We start from the raw sequence: 25,432 nt of genomic DNA on the forward strand, positions 1-25,432 counted from the left end.
CGATAGATGTATTTTTATTTTTTACTTTTATTTTTTATTTCAGTCTCTTATGGATTAAGCAGGAGTGTATCATGCCATGGAATTAAATGAAACAGTATAAGCAAAGTTCTGTAAGGGGGGAGGGGGAAGGGGGAGGGGGAAGGGTTTAACGTCCGTTATTTCCTTTCTTAATAGCAGTGCTCGAGTGCGTGAAGATTAACAGACGATGGCAGTGCTGTAAAAGTTGTAGTTGTTGTCTTCATATATAATCACCCAGCTTAGCGTTTATGCCGATGTTCATGTATCTGTACGGATGTGTACGAGTATCACACGAAGGAGAAGAAGGACCAAAAAAAAAAAAGGCGAAAAAAATCTAACGACGGAGACAGAATTAGCCGAGACGTCGACGAGGATGTGGTCTGTGTTGTTGTAAATAAAGCAAGTCCACTAGATTCACCTCAACGCAGTGGTTTATGAGCAACGTGATTTCACACAACATTCCTAAACTCCGCCCACCTCGCTTGTCTATCGCTTTAGCCATGCCCCCATCCTAACCTCGCGTCCACCTTAAACCTCATTTCTCACCTTAACCACACTTTTTAACACGATCCCTCGCTTTACCTCCAACACTAATGCTAACTTTGTTCCATCTCTTGCTGTAACCCCGCCCCCTCACGTAACCCTGCGTAGCCCCTTCGCCTAAATATTCACTCTTAACACTGGCTTCGTCTTTCCGCTCAAACCTCGATTCTTCAGACTAACCCCGCTTCCTCTTGAACTACGTTACTTGCCCCACGCTCTAACCCCGCCCATGCCAGTCGTAAACGTTCCTACGCATCATCTTTTGTGGATTTTCCCGAGTTGGACCGGATGCGCAACGGTTATCGTCTTGTGCTAATTCTGTTTCTGTGTTTTTTCTCCCAGCACATCTACACCCTAAACGCTGTGTGTTGTATCGACTTAACGCATCGACCGGGTGCTTTTAATAACTGCATTCTGGAGGAGTTTAGCAAAGAGAGAGCCCGCGTAGCTTCTCCTTCCAAACAGCTCGATCACTTGAACCGTTACATTTTCACGACAGCGTTTTTCTCTGTGTTTAAGGAACTGCAGTAAAATCACACCGGTTTGCGTTGAAAACGTGCGTACGAGTGTCTGTGTGTCGTTATTTTTTTTTTTATTTGCTTTTTAACCGTCCTTTTATTCCCAACCCAGTCCGAGCACAGAGCTGAGCCGTCGAGGATTACGTACCCTGGTAACAACAACATTGATGAACTCGAACTTGCATCCTGCTCCAGTAGGTCACCAGCGCAGAACCTTAATCGCCGAGCTCCACCGCTCACGTCCTCATTTCCTGCCAGTACAGGAAATAAACAATCGATATCGAAGCCAGTCTGTGTTTGTGAGATCGTCACTCGCGGTCCCGTGAGCAAAACCTTTAATTACTACTAATGATGAAAAATAGCCAGTGCTTGCACATGAGGAACAATAAAGAAAGCTTTCTGGGAAATCATTCGTAAAATGTCAAATAAAATAATAATAATAATAATAAAGAAGTCTGATATTCGATGTATTAAAAGTTGCACATGAGAATTAGAGAACAGAAAAAGACAAGTCCAAGACGTCATCAAGAAATCGAGATCATGTGGACACACCCCCCCCCCCCCACCACCACCTTTTCGTACTCCGTGGTAACATCCCGATCGATTCGTGATCGGCTCTTATCATTTATGATGCAGTAATCCTTGCTTTTAACGAGTACAACACTAATTTACATACAGGAAGTCCAGCCTCCCTGTTTCATCCAATAATCTGCTCAAATGTAGTGCATACCGTCGAATTCTTACTATTATTAACGATGACAATAGTTCCCATGATGTTTTACGTGTGTTTTCTTGCCAACTGTGAACAATAAAACAGTAAAAGTCCAGCCTGCCATTCTCGTCTCTACCAAACAATGATCCTAAAAATAGAATCGGTGTGGATTATCTGCACGGACTGGTTTGTAGCTCAGGAGTGCTGGAGTCGCTGGTCACATGGTCAAGTCAAGATTTTCAGCTCAATTTCTCAATCAGGCTGTGCAAGCAAAAAATACATCAAAATAAATCCCCCAAAAGGGTTTAAACATTTAAAACAAAAACAAACCAAACACATTTTTATATGTTTGAGAGTGGTTTAATTAGTGTTTTATGCAAATTTGATCAATTAGCCAGGAATTACAGCTGAATTAGTGACGATGCTCTTCTGGGAAATCACTCTGTCGATTTCATGCAAACGTGTACTAAATTAGTTTTCCAGTCAGGGGGAAATTCCTCAAAAATGAGAAAACTGATTAAACGCCCTGGGAATTGAAGCGATTTCATGGAAAAGTCTGAACTTTCTTTGAGATTTTCCTGAGTTTTCCTCTCGGCTGACCTCAGATGAAGATTGGAGAAAGACCAGGTGACGTTTAATGGATCTTCGTCTGTCCGGTCTGGGCGAGTCTGTGCCCGCTGACGGGCGCTGACGGACGCCGGTGTGGTGTTCTGCTGTTGTAGCTCCTCCGCCTTCGACCTGTCGTGCGTTCCGAGATGCTCTTCTGCTCACCACGCTTGTAAAGAGTGCTTATATGATTCGATGTGACCGTTGCCTTCCCAGTAAACTCAAACCGGTCTCCTCCGTCCTCTCTCATCCTCCAGGTTTCCACCTTCACGTTCTGATGTTTGATGTGAACATGAATTGAAGCTCTCGACCTGCGTGGGTTTTGGTTTTTTTTTTTTGCACCGTACTGATGCCAGACATTTCAGTCGCTCGGATGACCGCGTGAACGTACAGGCGTACACATGGACGATGAGTGTAGCTGTCAAACGATAAGATGGTGAAATGAGATCCTATTAGCGAGAAGCTCGTTTGTTTGTAGTCCTAAACAGGTCACAGATTCACGGTTCGCGTTTACTTTTCCTGCAGCCTTTTTCCGAAATCTAAACCTGCGACGCGGCTTGCGGCGTGTGGAAAAACTACACGGACGAAATCGCAGTTGAACAAAATAGTTTTGCACGCTCTTTCACAGTGGTGATTGTTGCTAAATGCGACCTTTCAGCTGTACTCGTGCTCAGTGCGCGTTGTGATGATCACGTCCGCAGTAATTCCGGAAAAATTGCCAGATCCTCCGAATATTGCGGAGTTTGCGTTCATTTCTCCCATCGCAAACTCCCGGAGGGACTGACGAGAGCTTTTTAAAGGAGACCTGGGAGGCCTTCACATGCGCTTGTACCAAATCTATTTTTTTTAAGCATCTTCTTACTGCTACTTTTCCCGTCATATTTATTTTTATTACGGATTTTTTATTTGATTACTTTTATCATCAGGCCCTAAATCCTCAGCCGCTCGGCTCTGGATGGGTCACTTAAAACGTAGTTGATAACCGTAAAATGGTTAGGAGGTGAAAAGTTTCGAGGTTTTAAGAAAATATTTCGACGCATTATTCGTTTTTGGAACAGAGGAACAACATTTCCAATAAAGATCTTATTAATCTTCAGGCATAGAGCAGAGAATGAGTTACACTGAAGCCAAAAAACAAGCGAAGAAGCAGGTAAAACACTTGAACAATATAATATGCTAACTATAAAATCATTTTTGGCTATTTTATATATCATCTGAAGTGATTTCTTTATACAGTTGTGTACGTAACTCCATGTATTAAGTGAAACGAGGCGTCAGATGCGAGAATGTCGATGTTTTATTTCGGCAGGAATTCCAGTAGCACCTTGTAGTAGCTAAGTGTGTTTTGTGTTTTTTCTACCAACACTTGGTGTTGAGTCCTTTTGCTGGAGCAGATGGTGCTGCGCTAACAGTCTCCACCCTAACACACTCCACCATACAGCTGATCCTCCAGGATCGATCAGACCTCTGACAGCCTGCTGGGCGAAGTCCGGAGACAGTAAGTTAACACCATGTTGATTATCAGTGTCAGTGTGGTCTTTAATGCTTGTTTTAAGTTTCACTTCCTAACGGGAACGGATTCCGAGCCCCTCACACACCTGCTTACCGTTGCCATACAGGTCAACCTTTTGAAATATGTCGGTGGAGCCGTGAGTTAAACTACCACAGGGTGCACCGATCAGTTTTGTGGATCAGGAAAGGTTTCAGGTAGATGAGGGTGTTAGGATCTGTAAAATGAGTGTGTGTTAAGATCCTAATAATTGTGTGTTAGTATTAGATTGAGTGTGTGTTAGAATTCTAATGCGTGGCTTCAGGTCAGAATTCTGCGGAATTCGAACACAACACACGCACGATTCTGCGTGTTAGAATTCCATGTGTGTTTTAGTTCTATTGAGTGTGTGTGTGTGTATTAGAATTCCATGTGTGTTTTAGTTCTATTGAGTGTGTGTTAGAATTTTGTGTGTTTTAGTTCTATTGAGTGTGTTAGAATTTTGTGTTTTAGTTCTATTGAGTGTGTGTGTGTTAGAATTCCATGTGTGTTTTAGTTCTATTGAGTGTGTGTGTGTTAGAATTCCATGTGTGTTTTAGTTCTATTGAGTGTGTGTGTGTGTTAGAATTCCATGTGTGTTTTAGTTCTATTGAGTGTGTGTGTGTGTGTTAGAATTCCATGTGTGTTTTAGTTCTATTGAGTGTGTGTGTGTTAGAATTCCATGTGTGTTTTAGTTCTATTGAGTGTGTGTGTGTTAGAATTCCATGTGTGTTTTAGTTCTATTGAGTGTGTGTGTGTTAGAATTCCATGTGTGTTTTAGTTCTATTGAGTGTGTGTGTGTTAGAATTCCATGTGTGTTTTAGTTCTATTGAGTGTGTGTGTGTTAGAATTCCATGTGTGTTTTAGTTCTATTGAGTGTGTGTGTGTTAGAATTCCATGTGTGTTTTAGTTCTATTGAGTGTGTGTGTGTTAGAATTCCATGTGTGTTTTAGTTCTATTGAGTGTGTGTGTGTTAGAATTCCATGTGTGTTTTAGTTCTATTGAGTGTGTGTGTGTTAGAATTCCATGTGTGTTTTAGTTCTATTGAGTGTGTGTGTGTTAGAATTCCATGTGTGTTTTAGTTCTATTGAGTGTGTGTGTGTTAGAATTCCATGTGTGTTTTAGTTCTATTGAGTGTGTGTGTGTTAGAATTCCATGTGTGTTTTAGTTCTATTGAGTGTGTGTGTGTTAGAATTCCATGTGTTTTAGTTCTATTGAGTGTGTGTGTGTTAGAATTCCATGTGTTTTAGTTCTATTGAGTGTGTGTGTGTTAGAATTCCATGTGTGTTTTAGTTCTATTGAGTGTGTGTGTGTTAGAATTCCATGTGTGTTTTAGTTCTATTGAGTGTGTGTGTGTTAGAATTCCATGTGTGTTTTAGTTCTATTGAGTGTGTGTGTGTGTGTTAGAATTCCATGTGTGTTTTAGTTCTATTGAGTGTGTGTGTGTGTGTGTTAGAATTCTGTATGTTTTAGTTGTATTGAGTTTGTGTGTTAGAATTCTGTGTGTGTGTGTGTGTGTGTTAGTTCTACTGAGTGTGTGTCAACATTCCAGTTCATCTCAAAGGTGTTCAGTGAGCCTGAGGTCAGGGCTGTGTACCCGGTGGCTGTGGCTACGTGCTCGATTCTGTGCTCTTGTTAGCAAGGTTTGTGACTCACACACCTGAAGGCAATAATCAGGAGGGGTGTCCACATATCTTTGGCCATGTAGTTTGAACGTTAAGGATTATTATGATTATTATGGGCTGGGCTCATCTTAGAAAAGTTCTGTTCTCACCACACTCACAGACTCTAAACAAATCTCAACAACAACAGCAAAATGAACTAGATTTCTTTTACTGTCTAGGCGTGTGAAGCCACCTCCGTGTTCCACCATTTCATAATTTTTCTTATTTCAGTGCTGAATTCTGGAACGTTCTGTGTCCTCAGCAGGCTGTCTCCTCTTTTTTTGGGGGGGGGGGGATTGAATTTGGCTGTCAGTTCAGCTTTCCTGCTCTTTTTTTCCTCTTCTTTTCTGTGTATTAAGTCTTAATCTCCCCTCAGACCTTCTGTCCGTCCAATTAGTCACGCGTCAGAAACCTAAAATCCTCGTTAAAGGCGCTGGCATTTCTAATCTCTCTGTGTGTGTGTGTGTGTGTGTGTGTGTGTGTGTGTGTGTGTGTGCTGCTTCTTTAGTGAAACCTCTCTACTTGCTGGTCTAATTAGGCCAGTTTAAGGGTCTGGACCAAACGCTAGAACAAATAAAAATCTATTTTAATGAGACATCTTGTTAGCGCTTATTTTGAGGGTCATTTTTATACAGTGTTATGCGTAGTGGCCATGTCTATTACCCATAATGCACGGCAAGCGTACACCAGGCTTCACACGGAAATGTTTGCATTTGCATCCGTTTACCAAACGAGCGTGCAGTTCAATAAAGTCTAACTGTAGCAACATGATTGTTTTTGTTTTATACAGGGCCGGAGGTAATGTATGTTCCATGTCCCTGGTTCTTCAGTCAGGGTTTAGTTTAACAAACGGTATTTCCACACCACGTGGTCTTTTGAAGGAAGCTTTAGCGCCATTCTGAATGATCATGAATCGACAGTGAAGCACAATCTAAATCAGTTTATTCATTTAAGTTAGGCAGAGACACTAAAGGTCGGATCCGCACGCCGTGCAGCTCCTTATGAAAGTTACAAAAAGAGGCATCAAATAATAAACGGCATACTGTCAACATACGGCAAACATGAAGAGGTAGCGACTTCAGGCTCGTCACTGTGAACAAACGGCACCTACTGGAATGTACATCGTAGACATACAGAGTATCCGAATCCCCGTCGTCAAATTACGAGTCACATCTGGTTAGAAATATATGACGGACATGACGGAATACATTGACGAACCGATGTTTCGACACGTTTAATCCACTACACAAGACACACGTTTCAGTCCATGTTTTGCTTCTTCTGCATTTTCAGTGATTAAAAATAAAAATATATACTGATATTTTTTTGTTTGTTTAAATAAAATGTAGACACGCACTTCGACCTGCCTAAAAAAAATTTCCCAAAAGATGATCAGATCGGAAAAACGCAGCCGCGTTCTTGCTGTTTTCCCAGAACCGGGACGGAGCTTGCTGTGAATAAATGACGTCTGACCTACGGTTAATTGCGGGACACGTTAAAATGTGTCTTCGGAACGAATTTCCAGCGATGGATCAGAACGCAAATGACGTTAACGTTATCGATTACTGATTAGCACTGCTGGTGATAACGTTAATGCCCTCACTGTTAGCATTCATTCTTGCTATAACAACATTAACAAAAAAGCTTTAGGAACATTTCACTGACTGTATTGTGATTTCACAACCTCTACATTGCCAGGATGAACTGAATTGGGAAGATCAGTCTGCTGCTGTCGGAATATTTTGTTAGGAGAAAAATAAAATAACACGCACACACACGCACACACACACACACATATATATATATATAGGATTATTTGCATCAGCAGCCACAAAGTGACGAATTACAGTCTGTGCTATTGTGATGGACGCGAAAGGGCCAATACGGTCAGCTGTGCGCGTCCGAGTTTAATCCGTGCGTCCGAGAGATGAAGCGTTGCTCCGGGAATTGAGGTGGTGCGGCGGTTTTGGCGAATCACGACAATAATGGCAGTGTAGAGAAATTACGTGGTTACAGTGCATGTCTACAAAACATAAAAAGTGACAAAGGGGGTTTCTTACTGCACGTACAGTAACATACTGTATATTTCGCAAAGACGCTAGATAATGCTGGTGACTACATGATGTAAATAATTACTGAATACCTCACGTATGATTTCAGACCTAATGACGCGGTATATAGAAGCTCGCTTTGCTTTCAAACGAACTAAACGAAAGACAAACACAAAGAGGAAATCCTCAGCGTAGTCCACAGCGCTCTTAGTTCCAGAGGAACAATATGGTAAACGTTTGCATCTGCTCAATGCAAGTGCACCAGTCTAAACTCAGTCTCTCGCGCTCTCTCTCTCTCTCTCTCTCTCTCTCTCAGTGGTCGTATCCTCTCGTCGTTTCATGAAGCCGGTTGTTTAGATCCCGTTTTTCGCCTCGTTGTTGTTCATGGCCTCTTTCCTCTGAGCCAGGAATGGATACATGCACTTGTCTGCGCCCAGGAACCGGTACATACACACGATGGCCTCGAACGGCAAGATGCTGAAACACACAAGAGACGACGCTAAGCTTTTGTATTTACGCAACCAAAAATTCTACGCGGGTTCACAGCCTCAGTTGATCAGATTCAAATCTTGTAAGTAGCCTGAGTTACTGCGGATTTGTTTTATATGATAGTTTATATAACTCGCCGTCACTCTGGTTGTTTAATCTTAACGACTCGAAAGAAATCGGTCCAAAATAAAATCCGGGGGTTGTTAAGTGAGATTAAAAACGAGCCGGTCAATTAGATGAAAAGTAATGGCACCCTACAAAAGGAGGAAGAGTTGGTGTGCGTCTGCGGTAGCCGACACAGTGCAGTGGCTGAGCTGCGTTACTAGAGGGTTTAGGACGCTTGGTGCTTTATAGGTGATCGACGTATTTATCGATGTGCACACGTGAGTATGGAGAAATTTAACGTTACCCAAACTTTTTGTAAATCTGGCTAGAATTTTTTAATTTGGTTTGTCCTACAAAAACATTTACACGATAAACGAGGCTCATTAACAACAATACTAATGATAGTACACTCCCGCTCAAAAGTTTATACACTCGTTCTTTGTATTTTTTTTGAGTCATCAAAACTCTGGAGTAACACAAATAAAACTATGGGAATTATGTTGTGATATAAAAATCCAAAATAAATCAAAATAATTTAGTATTTTAGCATCTTTAGTCTGTGTGGTCAGGTGCTCACCTCTTCATGAAACTGATCATGTAGACGATGCGAGGCGTACAGATCATGGGCTGGTCGGTCAGGATGGCCTTCATTGCCTGCTTCACGCAGAACTCGGGCTTTAGCGGGGGCAGGAATGGCTCGATCTCCTTACTGAGAGAGAGAGAGAGAGAGAGAGAGAGAGAGAAACGAACTGTGAAAAACAAACAAACTGTAAAACTGCACCGTAACCTTCATCCACTGAAACTGTTCGACAGTTTCTGTGACGATTCCGTTCACGGCATGCATGCAGAGGTTAACGACGTCTTGTTTCCGTAAGCACTGCCGATAATGTTAGGATGATATTAACGGCGTCACTTGGCCTTCAGATGCCGAGTGTTATGCAGAGAGTTCGGCTGTGATTAGTGTTTACCGCTGCGGATGGAGGTGCCGACTTTTACACACAGCAGTACGTTAACGCGCCTTGCTTTTGGCTTGCAGTTGAAAAACTGATTGAAAAATGCTCGAGCTGTCGTCTGACTGATCTCGGGTTGAGGCCTGGGTTCACTTAGTTCACTGAGAACAATATGTCACTTCTGGCTCACAGAATCAACTTTATTGCGTGTTATAACGTTGTTATATACGAAGAAACGTCAGCTTGCAGAGCAACGCCGCGCGTCGTCAAGTTGTGAAGGAACAGTCTGGATATTTACCGTATCCTGCAGCCTCTGAACATGCCCGTGTCCACCAGGTACGGACACACCAGCGTCATCTTGATGCCGTCTTTCTCCGAAGCCTTGATCTCGTGGCTGAGTGACTCGTGGAAGCCGATGGCTCCGAACTTGCTTGCGCAGTAATCCTGCCGTTGTGAAATAAACAAACGGTAAAAAACAAAAACGGAAAACAACCCAACGACAAACAAACCATGTACTGGTGCCCTGTTCCGCTCGTCAAAGCAGTAACGCGTAGGTTACTGGACGAGATGCTCGGCTCACGCTGCTGTACTCCACCGTGCTGATCACACGGATAGCGTGTGATTTGGGACACAGCCGAGTTATCAATAATTCCAAATTCCACTTTATTTCCATCCCCCTTTTATCACATCTCGTTACACGATAATGGGCTGTGCCCCATCCCCCCCCCCCTAAAATAGAGAAGTGTACAGCACCGTACGCCTTCGGGCTGTGCGTGTGTGTGTGCATGTGTGCGTGCGTATGTGATGACACGGCGAGACGTGTACAGTTTCATTAGCATTCTTCGCTGTGCACGGCTGCAGGGACGGTTTTGATGTGGTTCGCTCTTCAGAAAGCGGCTCAGCCAAACACAGATGCGTGTAGATAAACACACGGGGGATAAAGAGCCTGGAGTGCGTCCACACACACACGCACACACACACGCACACGCACACACGCGCGCGCGCGCTCAGATCGACGGCAGCTCTGAGTCACTGCATTAATGCTGGGCCATAAAAAAAATAATAAAACACTGCCTTTGAAGTAGGAAAAAAAGAAGCTGAGCGTAAAAAAAAACGCAACAAAGGAGCAGAGCTTCCCTGAAGGAGAAGAAAACCAACACCGAGCCGCAGAGCTGAGGAACTGAACACACCACCACACGTTAACGCGGCCGGGCCTATCCATTAACACAGCGTAACCCGCTCGGCATGAATCGGCCACGGCGCAGGGAAAGTGGAGAGGAGGATCGGAGCATGAATGAAAGAATGAATGAAAGAAAGGACAGATCATGAATGTAATTGGAAGCTTTCATAGTGTAGACAAACAGCTTACTGTATGTCTGTGTGTGTGTGTGTGTGTGTGTGTGTGTGTGTCTTGGTTCTGTACAGTGAGGCCCAAATACCCCTGAGGCAAAGAGAGAACACTGAAACACAAAAAAAAGAAGAAAAAGGGAGACAGAGGAAGACAGAAACGGGGGGGGGGGGGGGGTTGAAAAGCATCAGAGAGACAGAAAACGTGACAGAGAGAGGTAGAAAAAGAGTGAGAAAGTGGAAGAGAGAGGGAGACAGAAATATAGAAAGAAAGAAAAAAAAGGGAGGAAGACCGAGAGGGGCGACACTGAAACACAGACAAAGAGAGAATATGAAAAGAAGACAGAGATGGAAAGACACAGGGAGAAAGAGGAAGAGAGGGAGGGAGACAGACGGGCGCTGAAACGGGGAGAAAGAGACAATATGACACGCAGGGGGAAAAAAGAAGACAGACAGAAAGAATAAGAGAGAGGGAGGGAGGCCGAGCGGGAATAAGATAGATATAAGGAAACAAAAAAAGACAGAGACGGACATTAAACCAAAGATAGAAAGTGATGATATGAGAGAGAGAGAGGGAGAGAGAGAGAGAGAGAGAGAGAGAGAGAAAAGGATGAGACAGCAAAGGACGGACATAAGGGAGACAAAGAGGGAACACTTACAGACGGATGAAGTTAGTCAGAATATTTTACATTTTCAGTGCATGTACAAAGTGAGAGAGAGAGTAAGACAGAAAGTGAGAGAGAGAGTAAGACAGAAAGTGAGAGTGAGAGTAAGACAGAAAGTGAGAGAGAGAGTAAGACAGAAAGTGAGAGCGAGAGTAAGACAGAAAGTGAGAGAGAGAGAGTAACTCAGAAAGTGAGAGCGAGAGTAAGACAGAAAGTGAGAGAGAGAGTACGACAGAAAGTTAGACAGAGAGTAAGACAGAAAGTGAGAGCGAGAGTAAGACAGAAAGTGAGAGAGAGTAAGACAGAAAGTGAGAGTGAGAGTAAGACAGAAAGTGAGAGAGAGAGAGTAACTCAGAAAGTGAGAGCGAGAGTAAGACAGAAAGTGAGAGAGAGAGAGTAACTCAGAAAGTGAGAGCGAGAGTAAGACAGAAAGTGAGAGAGAGAGTAAGACAGAAAGTGAGACAGAGAGTAAGACAAAGTGAGAGCGAGAGTAAGACAGAAAGTGAGAGAGAGAGTAAGACAGAAAGTTTGAGTGAGAGTAAGACAGAAAGTGAGAGCGAGAGTAAGACAGAAAGTGAGAGAGTAACTCAGAAAGTGAGAGCGAGAGTAAGACAGAAAGTGAGAGAGAGAGTAAGACAGAAAGTGAGAGAGAGAGTAAGACAGAAAGTGAGAGCGAGAGTAAGACAGAAAGTGAGAGAGAGAGTAACTCAGTGAGAGCGAGAGTAAGACAGAAAGTGAGAGCGAGAGTAAGACAAAGTGAGAGAGAGAGTAAGACAGAAAGTGAGACAGCTGGGAAACAGCTCTGTATGAAGTCCTCTCGAGTTGTACGTATAAAGTGTTTGACTGCAGATGAAGCTGCTGATCCCTGTGTAAAGACCTTCAGTATTATTATTATCATTAGCTGCTGTGTTGTATTCTGTGTGTGTGTGTGTGTGTGTGTGTGTGTGTGTGTGCATGAGCGTACTGACCTCGACCCCTGCCGTGCTGAAGAGGCCCAGCGAGCTGGCGACCGTCACGATGTGGCCGTGATTCATCTCCAACATCCTGGGAAGAAAAGCCTTGGTGGTCTGAAAGAGGACGAGAGGGGGTGGTTGTGGGGGCAGAAAGATGGGGGGGGGGTTTATTATTAGATGGGGTTATTCTCCTTGCATTCTTCATCTCTGCCAAATTACTTTGATCCCCGTGTGTTTTTCAGACCTCCCTCTTATAATAATTCACCGAGTCTAAACAATACTCGCCCTACGGAGGGAGCGAGGGCCGTTAGTGACCGCTCTGCTCTCGCACGCACCCGAGAGATTCGTTTACACGCATGTGGAAAACAACCGTAAACGCGTATTAGCGGGGTTTAACTTGGAAATGAAACATGAGCGAAAGAAACGTTCGGGTTTGTCCAGCGTTTCCTCTTTCCACACACACACACACACACACCCCAATCCCGTTTGCAGGATAACGTTTCAGCCAAGAGAGCAACTCTCATTCACCGCCCTCACACAGCATAGCTCAGTCTCACACACACACACAGGCAAAAATCCAAGCTAAGTCTTTAGAAGGACATTCCTCTTTATGAACACTTAAAGTGACAGTTCAGTCAAAAAGGAAAATGTACACAATGTCCTCTTTACACGATACACACATTGGAACGACGAGTACTTTTTATCGACGAGTCCGTGCCTATCAATCACGTACGTTCCATAAATGTTGTTCTGGGGTTGTTATTGACATTGTTATCTATAAAATAAACAGACAAAAGGATGGATCCGATGTAAACTGAATTGAAAAAAGCAGCTTGTCCTACAGGGTTGTGGGGAACCTGGAGTGTATCCCAGGGAGTATGGGGTACAAAGCGGGGTACAAATCCATCGCAGGGCGCAATCACATAGACGTTCACTACGGACACTTTAGACACGCCAATCAGTCTACCATGCATGTGTTTGGACTGGGGGAGGAAACCAGAGTACCCGGAGGAAACCCCCGCAGCACGGGGAGAACATGCAAACGCCACGCAGGGCTGTGGCAGGAATCGAGCCCCCAACCCTCGAGGTGTGAGGCGAACGTGCTAACCACTATGCCGCCGTGCCCCCTGTGGCATTATCTATTCACGATGATAATTGCAAGTTACATTAGTTCTCCCATGTGGATGTTCACTGCCTGCTGTCGGCTCGTGCTATTTCCTTAAAGTAACTTGGATTGACATTACAAGTTTGGCTAAGAGTTATTGTACCGTTATACCTGTTGCTAACACTGTCGTTCATGCTTTGTGGACTCTGTGCATGACTTGCATGTGTGTAGTTGTGTAGTGAAGTGAAAAGCTCACTCTGCGTCACTGTATGCGAGAGCGTCCTTATCGAGTGGGAAAACTGCCGGTGAAAAACGAACGGTAAATCAGCACAGCGCCGCAAGAGCCGATTTACAAAACCATCCTGTCGCCATCCTGCACATCGGTTCGTGTCCAAGGTGCTGGGGGTTGATCGCAAAATGAGTCCGTTCCCTGATTCCAGGAACTGAAAACCTCAAAGATTCGGAGTCAGTTCCGGACACCGAAACCTTCCCGCAGTGACCGACACCGCTAGTCCACTGGTCACGCTGACATACTGAATATTCGCTAACAAGTATGCAGAGCCAGTACAACGTTAAAGATACACAATACTGTGACTTTGTTAGCTCTAGGGATGTCACGAGAACCGATACTTCGGTACCAACATTCTTAAAACGTGACGGTACTTGTTTTTCTGCAGTAGCATAGGTACCGTTGGTAATGAAGCTACCGTGGTTGCAGTTCTTCCGGAACTGATGGAGGCAGCAAATACGCGTAAGTGTTTTAGTGGTGAAGAAGAAGAAGAAGAACGCCTACAAGCACACGGGAAACACTACAGAAGACGGTGACAGGTTTAGCTCCGCCCCGACTCGTTGAGAGGAAAGGTGGTAAGAGTTAAATATGGAAATACTTCGCATTCGAGGCGGATGACAACAAACATATAATTGATGCTGTGAAGACGGTGTGCAACCGATGCTATCGTTCATTTGAAACAAAGCGAGGAAACACCTGGAATTTGGCGAAGAACCTGAAAGACGGTCCCTATATTATGTTTGAGGCAGCTGGCACTGTTGCCGTGAAACCAGCTAACGTTATGCTCCATGTAATGTTAGCGATAGCCAGTTATTTGCTAACGACGCTAACGCATTGCGATGTTATGAACTACCTCCTAATGGGCCTCCATGCATCGCCATTCGGCCCGAGTCCTGTCAGATAAATGTAGCCTCGTGTCACTAATAATTATTCACGTGTTCATGCTTTTAATAAACTGATTTTAGAGTCAGTAATATTGCATTGTAGTCTGTGAGCTGAATTTTAATTAAGCCTAGTTAAAGAGGTCTGTAGCAATATTAATAGCTTGAAATATCTTTAATAAACATATTTTTTTAAATACCTCGTATCGCTTTATCACAGAGCTTCAAGGGGTGCACGCTTAGTTAGTGTGAATAGACGAGGCGGGCCTGCACAGCGCTGACAGAAAGCGTTTAAAAAAAAAAAACAGAAATCCGTGTACGGAGTGCTGGCTGGATTTATGGAGGCAGAGAGCGGCGGAGTGAAGAAGAGCAGAGCAAGCGCTTCAGTGATGTCAGCGTTTATAAACGCGTTTGGGATGGTACGAGCTCACACTGCCTTTAAAAATATCAATCTCACATCTCACTGGAATTTCTTTCGTTTAACACACAAACACACACTTTCCCTCCCTCATAAACCTATTAGTCAACTATCAGCTGCTCTATATATAGAGAGGAAGAGATGTTAGAAAAACCAGCATGTGCGTAACAAGTTTTGAGAGACGAAGAGAAATCTAATAAAGCCAAATGAAGCAATTCCTGGGACAGGCTCCGCGTCGACTGAACCCTGACCAAGATAAAACTGTTACAGAAGACGCATGAATGAATAACTAGAAGGGCAGTGATGATAAGCTGACGCATTCTGGCTAACAATGACTACGTTTACATGGACAGCAGTAATCTAATTCTTGACCTTATTCTGAATAAGACAATATTGTGATTAAGGTGTTTATATGAGACGCTTTTAGAATACTCCTTTCATGTTCCTGTTTTACGTGTTATAGAACGTAGAGCGATTAACGGCACACGTCATTACATCATACAGAATTTCACGTATCAACATACAGTTGGTCTTCGTTATGGTACAGTGTACAGTTTTGGGTGTTTTTATTTTTCATTTTACGAATGAAAGTGCATTTAATTATTAGTCGTGCTGTACGCGCAAAGAGACGACTGCTTGAAGCCGTGGGCTGCGTCCCAAACCGCGTACTTACCTACTAATAAGGTAAGTATACATGTATTTCTCCTACTATACAGCAGGTAAGTACGCGGTTTGGGACGCAGCCGTGCTCTCTTGTTTGCCGTGAAACGGTCGAGCGCTGCCGTGTGTGTACGTGTCCTGTCACAAAATGCGGTGAAAACTCCCACACGACGTTGATAGTGTGATTAAGGTGTGTACATGTCTGTAACGCACGTCGATAACGCGACTAAAACAGGAATACTCCACCTGTCTTAATTCCATTTGTGTTTACTTCGAGTGTGACTTTAGTCGGATTAAGGTCGTCGATAATCGCTGTTTACATGCTAGTTTCTTAATCAGAGTATCGTCTTAATCGGATTAATATCGGATTATTGTTGTCCGTGTAAACGTACTGAATGTTGTGCGTGCTGGACAATGGGTACAGCATGTGTGTGTCGATTTTATTTCATTTTTTGGGGGGGAAATAAATAAATAAATTAATAAAGATACAACAAAAGAGACAGGTCCTTGTTCTGTCCTTAGATATTAAAACTGTGCTGAAAAGAAATACTGCAAAAAGAAACGTTAGACTTGTAATGAGGAGCGAAGTGTAAAACTGTACAACGCTCTCGAGAGCTGAACAGTTGGAAAGCGTGTGATTGGCGTGATGCGAGTGGTGTGTTTCCAACCCAAAGTGGATCATGTTCCTCTAACAACATCCTGAAGGGTTTTATTCCTCTTACACCACAGCGCAATATTAAATAAAGCTCACTGACGCATGACACTTCACGCTTGTTCTTCTGGAACATCAGCGAGACAACTAACTTCATGTTAGCCCTTACATGCAATTAGCTATAAACAGTCGTTGCCTCGATTTTTTTTTTCTTTCACCTAAAATACCTAAGACAAAAACACACACTGCAACTCAAAACCCTGTCTGTCCTGAAGACACCTGAGACTCCTTCCAGAAGTGTTAAAGAAACCCTTCCTCACCTGCGCAATTATACGTTACTCTGTTAAATAACAACACGGTTTTTTTTCTTGAATCTGCCTAATTATTTCGAGAGTCTGGCATACAAATCCCTGTGAATGAGCTGCTACTATAGGAACCGTAACGTGCGAGAATGAGCGCATGAAAATAAATCGTTTGAGTTACAGTCTGATCTACTCTCAGAGCATCAGATTCAAATTCAACAGCGCTGTGGTATTAAAAACAACAAAAAAAATGGACTAATTATCAACAAAATGAAGTAATCAGTACTGGTAACCACAACCAGCAACCCTGACAGTCACACTCAAATAAATCCTCACTGAGAGCATTTTTAAGCCATATTGTGCACGCATGCACACACACACACACACACACACACAGGTGCGGGAGCTGAACAGAGCTGAGCGCGACTCTTCTGCCTGGCCGGATCTTTTTTCAGTGAGAACGCCGCTTGGAGAATTTGGCTCCTGTCGCTTGGCATCTCGTCAAACTAATCTGAACAATAAGCGATTGTGATGGAAGTGGGTCAGACAGCAGCTCGCCGTTACAGCCCAGCTTAACACAGCACCCAGTTTCCCATGATGATGCTTTTCTCTGGGTAAATTCGTCCTAAATATTCTTCAAAGTATACAACACTCCAGGATGCACTGTCCACAATTCACGGCTCATTCAAGTAACTTCAACTTCACAAATGTGTGCGTTTGTGGAGCAATAAGGTAACGAGAGATATATTACTGTATGAACACTATGCCAAAAATCTACAGCACCATAAGTTAGTTCAGATAGTTGTTTGGGATATAGCCAATAACACAGCTAATATGCTCATTTGATGTACTATGCAGTAGGGTGGTATGTGGTTTGGGACACAGCCTATAACACAGCTAAGGTGCTAATTTGATGCACTACGTGGTTTGGGACACAGCCAATAACACAGCTAAGGTACTAATTTGATGTACTATGCAGTAGGGTAGTATGTGGTTTGGGACACAGCCAATAACACAGCTAATGTGCTAATTTGATGTACTATGTAGTAGGGTAATATGTGGTTTGGGACACAGCCAATAACACAGCTAATGTGCTATTTGATGTACTATGTGGTTTGGGACACAGCCAATAACACAGCTAATGTGCTAATTTGATGTACTATGTAGTAGGGTAGTATGTGGTTTGGGACACAGCATAGCCTTTCACATACGTTGTTTTTGTTCTGGTTTTCTTCTGCACAAATTGAACATTCATGTAAAACCAGATGGATGGAAAACACACACACACACACTTCTTTTCTTACCACTTTTTTCTTTCTGGTGTGTGTGTGTGTGTGCTGGCTGTGATTCTCCCGTGCAGCTGCGTTTAGACTCTGTGAAGAGTGTGGGGGCCTCCTCAGGGCGCTCACATGATGACATCACTTCCTTTTGGCTCTTGCTCCATTCCCATAAGGTAGTAAAGACGAGCTCCATCTGGAAACGGGCTTGTCTCGCCTTCGCTGTTTCAAACACGCCGGCTGTGAGCCGCAGAGCCCGGCGGCTCGTGACTCAGACTGAGGATGATAGAAACTGGAACTCCTGAAAGAAATTCCCGAAACTAGGAATGTGTCGATCCGACACCGAGTGCTGGTATCAGCCTGAAACACTACTTCAGCCTCAGACCTCTTTCAAGCTCCATATTAGAAACCTAGCTATCTGATGATATCATTCTACACACAGACATGTAAGGTCGCCATATTGTTTCTAAAAAGTGATAACCACCATGTCCAATGCCTTCCATCCTGTTCATGGAGTACTTCTTCAGTTCAGGGATTTCCTTCAGGACCAGACTGATCCGACCACAGTGTAGTAAGGAGCGCTGTGGACCGCTATCACACTGTACGAGTAGTTTTAAAACTCGGGACTTAAAGTGCAATTAAGAATTACAACGTATCTTCAGGTAGTGTGCATACGGTCCCTGTATTTATTGATCTGTACACCTGATGCATTTATTTACACGCTGTACCTCCATACCTAATTAGTTACTTTAATACTCTCGATAATATTCATATAATAGTCATATTCTTTAACATTCATGTTCTTTTATTTCTTCTAATTAGTAACTTTATTACTCTCTATGTTATTCATATTCTTTAGTGCAGTCTTTTGTGTAGCTGCTGTCACGAGGCGATTTTATCTTACAGGATCAATCAAATCAAGTATCTATTTATCGACAGACTCTTTTTATTGTATACATTGTCCTCTGCATCCTAAATCCCATCAGCCACCTGTAGTGCATCCGAGAGCCATTAGTCATTTTTGAGCAAATGTAGTGCTTACTTAAGCATGGCAAGTTCCACTAAAGCACCCCCCCCTCCAATCTAACTAAAAATAAATAAATACTTGTAGAGACTAATTACCAACACAACTGTGTGTATGTGTGTTTGCGCGTGTGTGTGTGTGTGTGTCAGAGCGAAAGCGCCGCAGGTTTTGTGGTATTAACGAACCACATCCTCTACTCTGTGGCCCGCTCACGTCGCCATTCATCACCAAATGCTTTCATCTCGCAACCACAACACAAAGTGCTTAAGAAAACACAAGCAGATCCTTAATGAGAGTCCAAACTACACACACATGCAACACGTGTAATCCGAAAATGTTTTTTTTTAGCTCCATTTACAACCGTCGACCGTCCAAAATATAATAATAAATAAATACGCTCAGTCTGTGAACCTTCAAAATTGCGAATAAAAACGACAGCTATACCGTCGTAATACAATTCTAATAATGATGATGATAACGAGTCTTTATTGGTCACATATACATTACAGCACAGTGAAATTCTTTTCTTCGCATACCCCAGCATGTTAGGAAGCTGGGGTCAGAGCGCAGGGTCAGCCATGATTCAGCGCCCCTGGAGCAGAGAGGGTTCAGGGCCTTGCTCAAGGGCCCAACAGTGGCAGCCACCACTGCCCCATTATGTTTATCTTTGTTGTCATTATTAAAAAGCAAATAACGAGAGATCACGTTCGTTATGTGAGGAGACGATGACTCGAATTAACCGGAAATGAAAAATTCCCCTTTGAGCATATGTTGGCCTTTTTCAGGTTAAACCCAAAGTGTCTGCAATAAATGTTTTTGTTTTTGTTCCTAATTTTGCGTCTGCAGCGTAGTGCCCTTCTTCCTCTCTGCGATTTCTTCATTTTTAATTTCCTTTCAAAATATCATTTCATCTGTCATTTTTCCTTCATTGCAAAATATCCTCTCAGGGTGTGTGCTCCCAGGAAAAAAAAAAACAAAAAAAACAATCGACACCTCATTTAGTGTGTAAAATGCCTACAAAAAAAAAAGAGAAAAGCTTGGTAAAATAATAATAATAATAATAATAATAATAATAATATAAAAAATGCAGCACTTCAGTGCCTAAGAAAAACATAAGCAAACTTTCTAATCCCATGCTGAAGTCTAAAAGGATTGACCTACTATTTCTGAGGCTGTTTAAACATTTTACGGTTCGTTAGCATTAACTGTAGTGACGCGGCTCTGCGTGGGAACTTTTTCTACCGCCATCGTCGTGACGTAGCAAAGTGTCTCCCGGGAGAGATTAGTGCAAAAATCTGCACTGCTATACAGTACATAAATAAATCGACTGAATTTCTTTGTAAAAAAAAAAAAAAACTAGACGTAGAACACGTTATGTGATTTGAGACAGCTGGTTACATAATACAGGAAGCACAACTACGGCAGTCAGTATAACACGCAATCAACATCACTCAATTCATTCTGATCGCTTTGCGGAGGTGTTACAGACTTTTGTGTGTGTGTGTGTGTGTCTGCCGTTCTGGGAACCTTCGCACTTCTCTCCACCGTCCCATCGATAACTCTGTCAGGCCGATAAACAAATAAAACATGTGCTCCCTGTGAACGTGTGAGCTCGGCCCAGCATGGTGCTGCACAAACTGCCCCCTCCACAGGGTGCTGCGGGGGAGAAACACTCTCGTTTACCAACACCAGCTCAATTAGGGAGGGAGAAAAAAAGCCACCTCCAAATGGCCCCATCAGTGGGCTTTTAATTAGCAGAGCAGGGAAAGTTCCTGTGAGACGCCGGCCGGCCTTTTGTGAGTCTGCAGAGTGGGAAACGGAGTTCCCTCAGAGGCGCGGTTCGCTCTCCACTCGTTACTGAACTTCATCCTCACGCTCGTGTGCTGATATAAAAACATTCAAATCGACACAATCTCCTAACACGCTATGCCATCTGGGAGTTTTTATATTAGGTTTGGGGTTTGGCCGATCACACACACACACACACACACACATGCGGTGCACAATTTTGACATATCGTTTGCAGTTTGGGACGCAGCCAATCACACAGTACTATGAACAACCGATCGCACAGATGTCACGCGTACTGTTGAATATGGTACCGTGCCAATGATATGAATGGCATACTCGTTTATACATCATTTATTCCAACGTTCCATCCTGGCCTTTAATCCACACCACAACGTTTACACCTAAAAGTCATGGGCCACGTCCCAAACAGAACAATAACAGAACGTAATAGATAAATAGTGCACCACCTAACATTTACAACAAAGAGAGCCCTGGGCATCCTCCTCCTGAACAGGACACAGAGGACGTCTGAGACAACAGCAAAAAAAAAAAAGAAGCACAAATAAACACCCATCACACACCCTGCACACCCAGCCTTGTTATATCTACACTACCGGTCAAAAGTTTATACACTCGTTCGTTCTTTATTTTTATTTCTTTCTCCACATTTTAGAATAATAATAAAGTCATCAAAACTCTGCAGTAACACAAATGGAACTACGGGAATTATGTTGTGATAAGAAATCCAAAATAAATCAAAATAATTTAGGATTTTAATATCTTCAAAGTAGACGCCATTTTCGCCTAGAATTTCCAGAAATGTGTTCTTGGCGTTTTCTCGACAGATTTCTTGAGGAATCCCCCTGAGATGCTTTTTAAACAGCATTAAAGGAGTTCCCACCGACGCTGCACACTTACTGGCTGCTTTTCAGAATATTTCGCTCCGAGTCATCCGTTTAAAAAATATATATATTTGTAATAAAATGTTAGTTTCCTAATGAAAGGAATGAATATGTCGGCATGATTATATTTTTCTCTACAACACTGATTTCAAACATTTAATCACACACCTTCAGATCAAAAGGTTTTAAGATCATGAGAAACGTTTCAGTCGCGTGTCCACAAACTTTTGACCGGCTGGTGTGTGCTTTTGGCTCCAAACAAAGGGCTTAACGGTATTTGATTAACACAACGTAATGGAACTATCTCTTCTACATAGTGCTTGTGTGGGAAAAGCAGGACAGAGCGAAACCGTTACGGGCGTTTTCAAACTAAACATCATCGTGTAGGGTTTTTACACGAGTACCAGAACCTTGCTGGTGGGAAAAGGTCACCTGACGTAGTCTTGATAGCATCGTACGTGTAAAACCAAAAAAAAAAAACTCTTGACCTAAATCACTTAAGGTGCAAATACACTTACTCATCCTCTTATTTAAGATGCAGACAAGCCCAGCACCTCAAAGATCTCTTGTGGTGAACAGATGTGGTGTGATGGTGGTAGATGGTGATAAGAAATGCATGCGTGATGATTAATGAAATGATTATCACGACTACTTTACTTAATATTTTTTATCCCCAACACTGCACTTTTATACGTGACACGATGCGGCTAAATTAAAACGAATAAGAGCAAACGTCGAAGGGAGAAGGATGAAGGACGTAGTCTCGGTCGTCCGTCGGCATTTCGTTCTCTGTGATGTGGCTGCGAGAGGGATCGCCTTTGCTCTTTTGCGAACGGACAAAGGGAATTAGGTTCAGCCGTTTGGTCTCCACGCAACAAAAGGCAAACGTCCTTTCAAGAGGAAAGTGCAAATAAAAAGGAACGAGATGTGACTCACAACGGAGACTACGTAATGAACAGCAACTCTGAAACGGCAGCTGTGTTTCCACGAAAGACCAAGTGTTAAAACAAGTGGGACTGGTTACGTGCGTCACACTTCGCTCTGAACACACACGATCGCAGATCTGCGGCGATATTCTAAAACGACATGCGGTTTGGGATCACGTGCGTCACGACGCCCGCCAGACGGCGTGCACGTACGACTCACCCAGAAGTGCGCGTGGCAGTTGACCACCATGGTCCTCTCGATGAGCTCGTCTGGACACTCCAGCAGGTGTTGTCCGGAGACCACGCCCGCGTTGTTGATCAGCAGGTCCACGTCGCCCACCTCGCGTCTCACGCGCTCCGCCGTCGAGTACACGCTCTCGCGCTTCCCCACGTCGCACACGTACGTGTACACGTGCGGCTTGAATGGCTGCACCTCCTCCACGCCGCCTGCTCGACACACACACACCGGTCAACAAATCATACATTATGTATATGGTTACTTTCTCTCCACATATTATTACTAATAACATCATAATACTATCGTGTCTTCCCTGAATGACGATATTTGAAGGCCTCCACGGTGACGTTAACGTGTGTGGTGAATATCGCAGTGTAGTAGAGTTGTTACCGTGTTACAGGTTCACACTAAGTCATGCTGTGTGAGCGGACAGCTACCAGTCAAGTCTCAGTGCACTGAAAACCTCGACCTCTGCTCCATCCTAGCATGCACGTATCTTTATAAACCATCACGGCATTGTGAAATGAAACAACTCTCTGGTTTGGACTAAGCAGTGCTGCACACCGCATCGCAGCGACTCTCTTTTAGAGCTTACAAGGACATGATAAATACTGACAATCTAAAAGTGTTTACAGAGAAGTTGTTCTCAGAAATATCTTCCTTATATATATATATAAACCATAAGGAGACTTCACCCCTGCAGTGACGATACCATCGTGACACTGTGACATTTTAAGACTAGGTTATCAGACTGTGAAAAACTTTAAACCGTTACACCCCTGCAGTGTATTATAAATGCACAACACAGGAAGCATTTAATTATTATATAACATTCACTGTAACCTTCTCGCCCTCTCTTCTGTGTGTGTGTGTGTGTGTTATTACTAAAGTGTTAATGTGCATCAGGTTTCAAGCTTGTTACAGAACATAATCATAACACACACACACACACACACACACACACAATCACACAGTCTATGTGTTTTTTTTACCCTCTCTGTCCGCGTGCGTCTCCTGTTCCCGGTAGATCTGCCTCACGAGCTCTGCGGTCTCCTCGTTGCTCTGGCTGTTAATGTCCCACAGCACGAGCACGGCACGGCGGCGCGCGAACTCCAGTGCGAACAGGCGGCCCAACTGACCGCCCGCGCCCGTGATCACGCACACCTGGCCCGCCACGCTCTTCTCGCGGGGCCGCGCGACCCAGCGGAGCGCCGCGAGCGCGATCGCCCACATGACCTTCATCAGCACGAGCATGAACTCCAGCACCAAGCCGAGCATCATCACTGTCCACTCAAACCCTCACTTAACAACAAACTACAGAAACACTACCAATAAAACCTGCTCTAAACGTTCAAACCTTTCAAGTCTATCATAAATAAACCGAATCTGACGACTATATAAAACACTCAAAATATACAAATGATCCTAAACTGTTCTGTCATTAAAAAAAAACAAAAAAACAAAACATTAACACAACTAAATCTGTAGGTTGTGAATGGAACCTAATTAAAATAATATTCTGGTATTAAATCCTAACATAAATTAAATAGAAAACAAATCAAGTAAATATTATTTATTTAAAAAAAAAAAACACGAATTAGCACTGATAGCTAATGAGACGGATCAGTTAGTTCGGTTTAAACATTCCGGTCTCTCAGAACTTAAGACTTTACTGACGAGAAAACTAGCTTTAACCACCGGAAAATTTAAAAATATATATATACATATATATATATATATATATAATAAGAAATAAAAGGTTTTCTGGTCAGAAACAGATAAAAATCGAGTAAACTTTTAAATCGAAGAAACTCCTGAACCTGCGGAGTCTCGAGCCGAACGGTCCGGTGTGTTAGGTGTGATAGCTGCCTGTCTCGCGGCTGTGTGCGCGTGCGCGTGTGCGCGTGAGTGTGTTTGTATATATATATATATGTATATATATATATATGTGCGCGCGCCCGTGAGCGACAGAGCGCCAGTTCCAGCTGCTGTTCGCTACATCCAAGCGCGCGAGCCCCATTTAAACCCGCCCAGCGCTGCAGAGAGGACCCCCTGCGGGCTGGCCGCGTCAGTGCCTGACTGGAAAGAGTCAGCGCGCTCGTAATATTGTGATTTGTGCTTATCTGATTCAGCTCGCACATGAAGGTTTGGTTCATCTGCTTCAAAAGCACGTTAAGACAAATGACAATTGGCTTGACAAATTCAAAGCTTTTTGGGGGGCAGGGTTTGTCAACTACTTCATAAATACACGACTTTGATTATATTCAACATATAGCATTGCATTCCAAACAGAGTGATCTTAAGGATATTTATTTACAAAGCAACCAGAGATGAAACTCAGCAAACTAACATATACATGCATTTAATATTTTGTGTGTGTGTGTGTGTGTGATGACAGTAGTGATCACTTATTACTTATTACATTATTACAGTCATTATTTAGTTATTATAATTATAAACATAAATTACTGGTCACTTTAATGGGGTTAAAATGATGAAAGGCACACCAAAGTGTTTCTTCTAAGAAGCAATTTCCTAATTTAGAGCTCAATCACTTTTAAGACTACCATAAACAGGTCTAATGTAAATTTGAATCAAAATGCAATTTCATGAATCTGACTAAATGGTCTGTTTTTATGATCCAAAGGTTTAGAATCCTACAGCAAGAACTGGAAGTATAAAGCTCAAATAAATAAATAAATAAATAGATAGATAGATAGATAGATAGATAGATAGTTGGATTATACCGGTTATATGGGATCCGGAGGGAGGAATACTTCACACTGTACCCTTAAGCTTGAGTTAAAATTCTGACTGT

The 25,432-nt window shown here is 43.1% G+C and overlaps 1 protein-coding gene across 1 annotated transcript; it reads right to left on the bottom strand.

Moving 5' to 3' along the window:
- Positions 1–6,514: 6,514 nt before the first annotated feature.
- On the bottom strand, positions 6,515–24,975 carry rdh10a (retinol dehydrogenase 10a). The gene is made up of 6 exons (XM_053611757.1): positions 23,607–24,975; positions 22,597–22,823; positions 12,165–12,263; positions 9,483–9,628; positions 8,812–8,943; positions 6,515–8,117 (listed from the first exon to the last, which is right to left on the bottom strand). Exons 1-6 carry the CDS (start codon positions 23,893–23,895, stop codon positions 7,994–7,996), a joined length of 1,017 nt encoding a protein of 338 aa, XP_053467732.1. The 5' UTR covers positions 23,896–24,975; the 3' UTR covers positions 6,515–7,993.
- Positions 24,976–25,432: the final 457 nt, after the last annotated feature.

Source organism: Ictalurus furcatus, chromosome 23 (genome assembly GCF_023375685.1).
Source record: "Ictalurus furcatus strain D&B chromosome 23, Billie_1.0, whole genome shotgun sequence".
NCBI classification, from domain to species: Eukaryota; Metazoa; Chordata; class Actinopteri; order Siluriformes; family Ictaluridae; genus Ictalurus; species Ictalurus furcatus.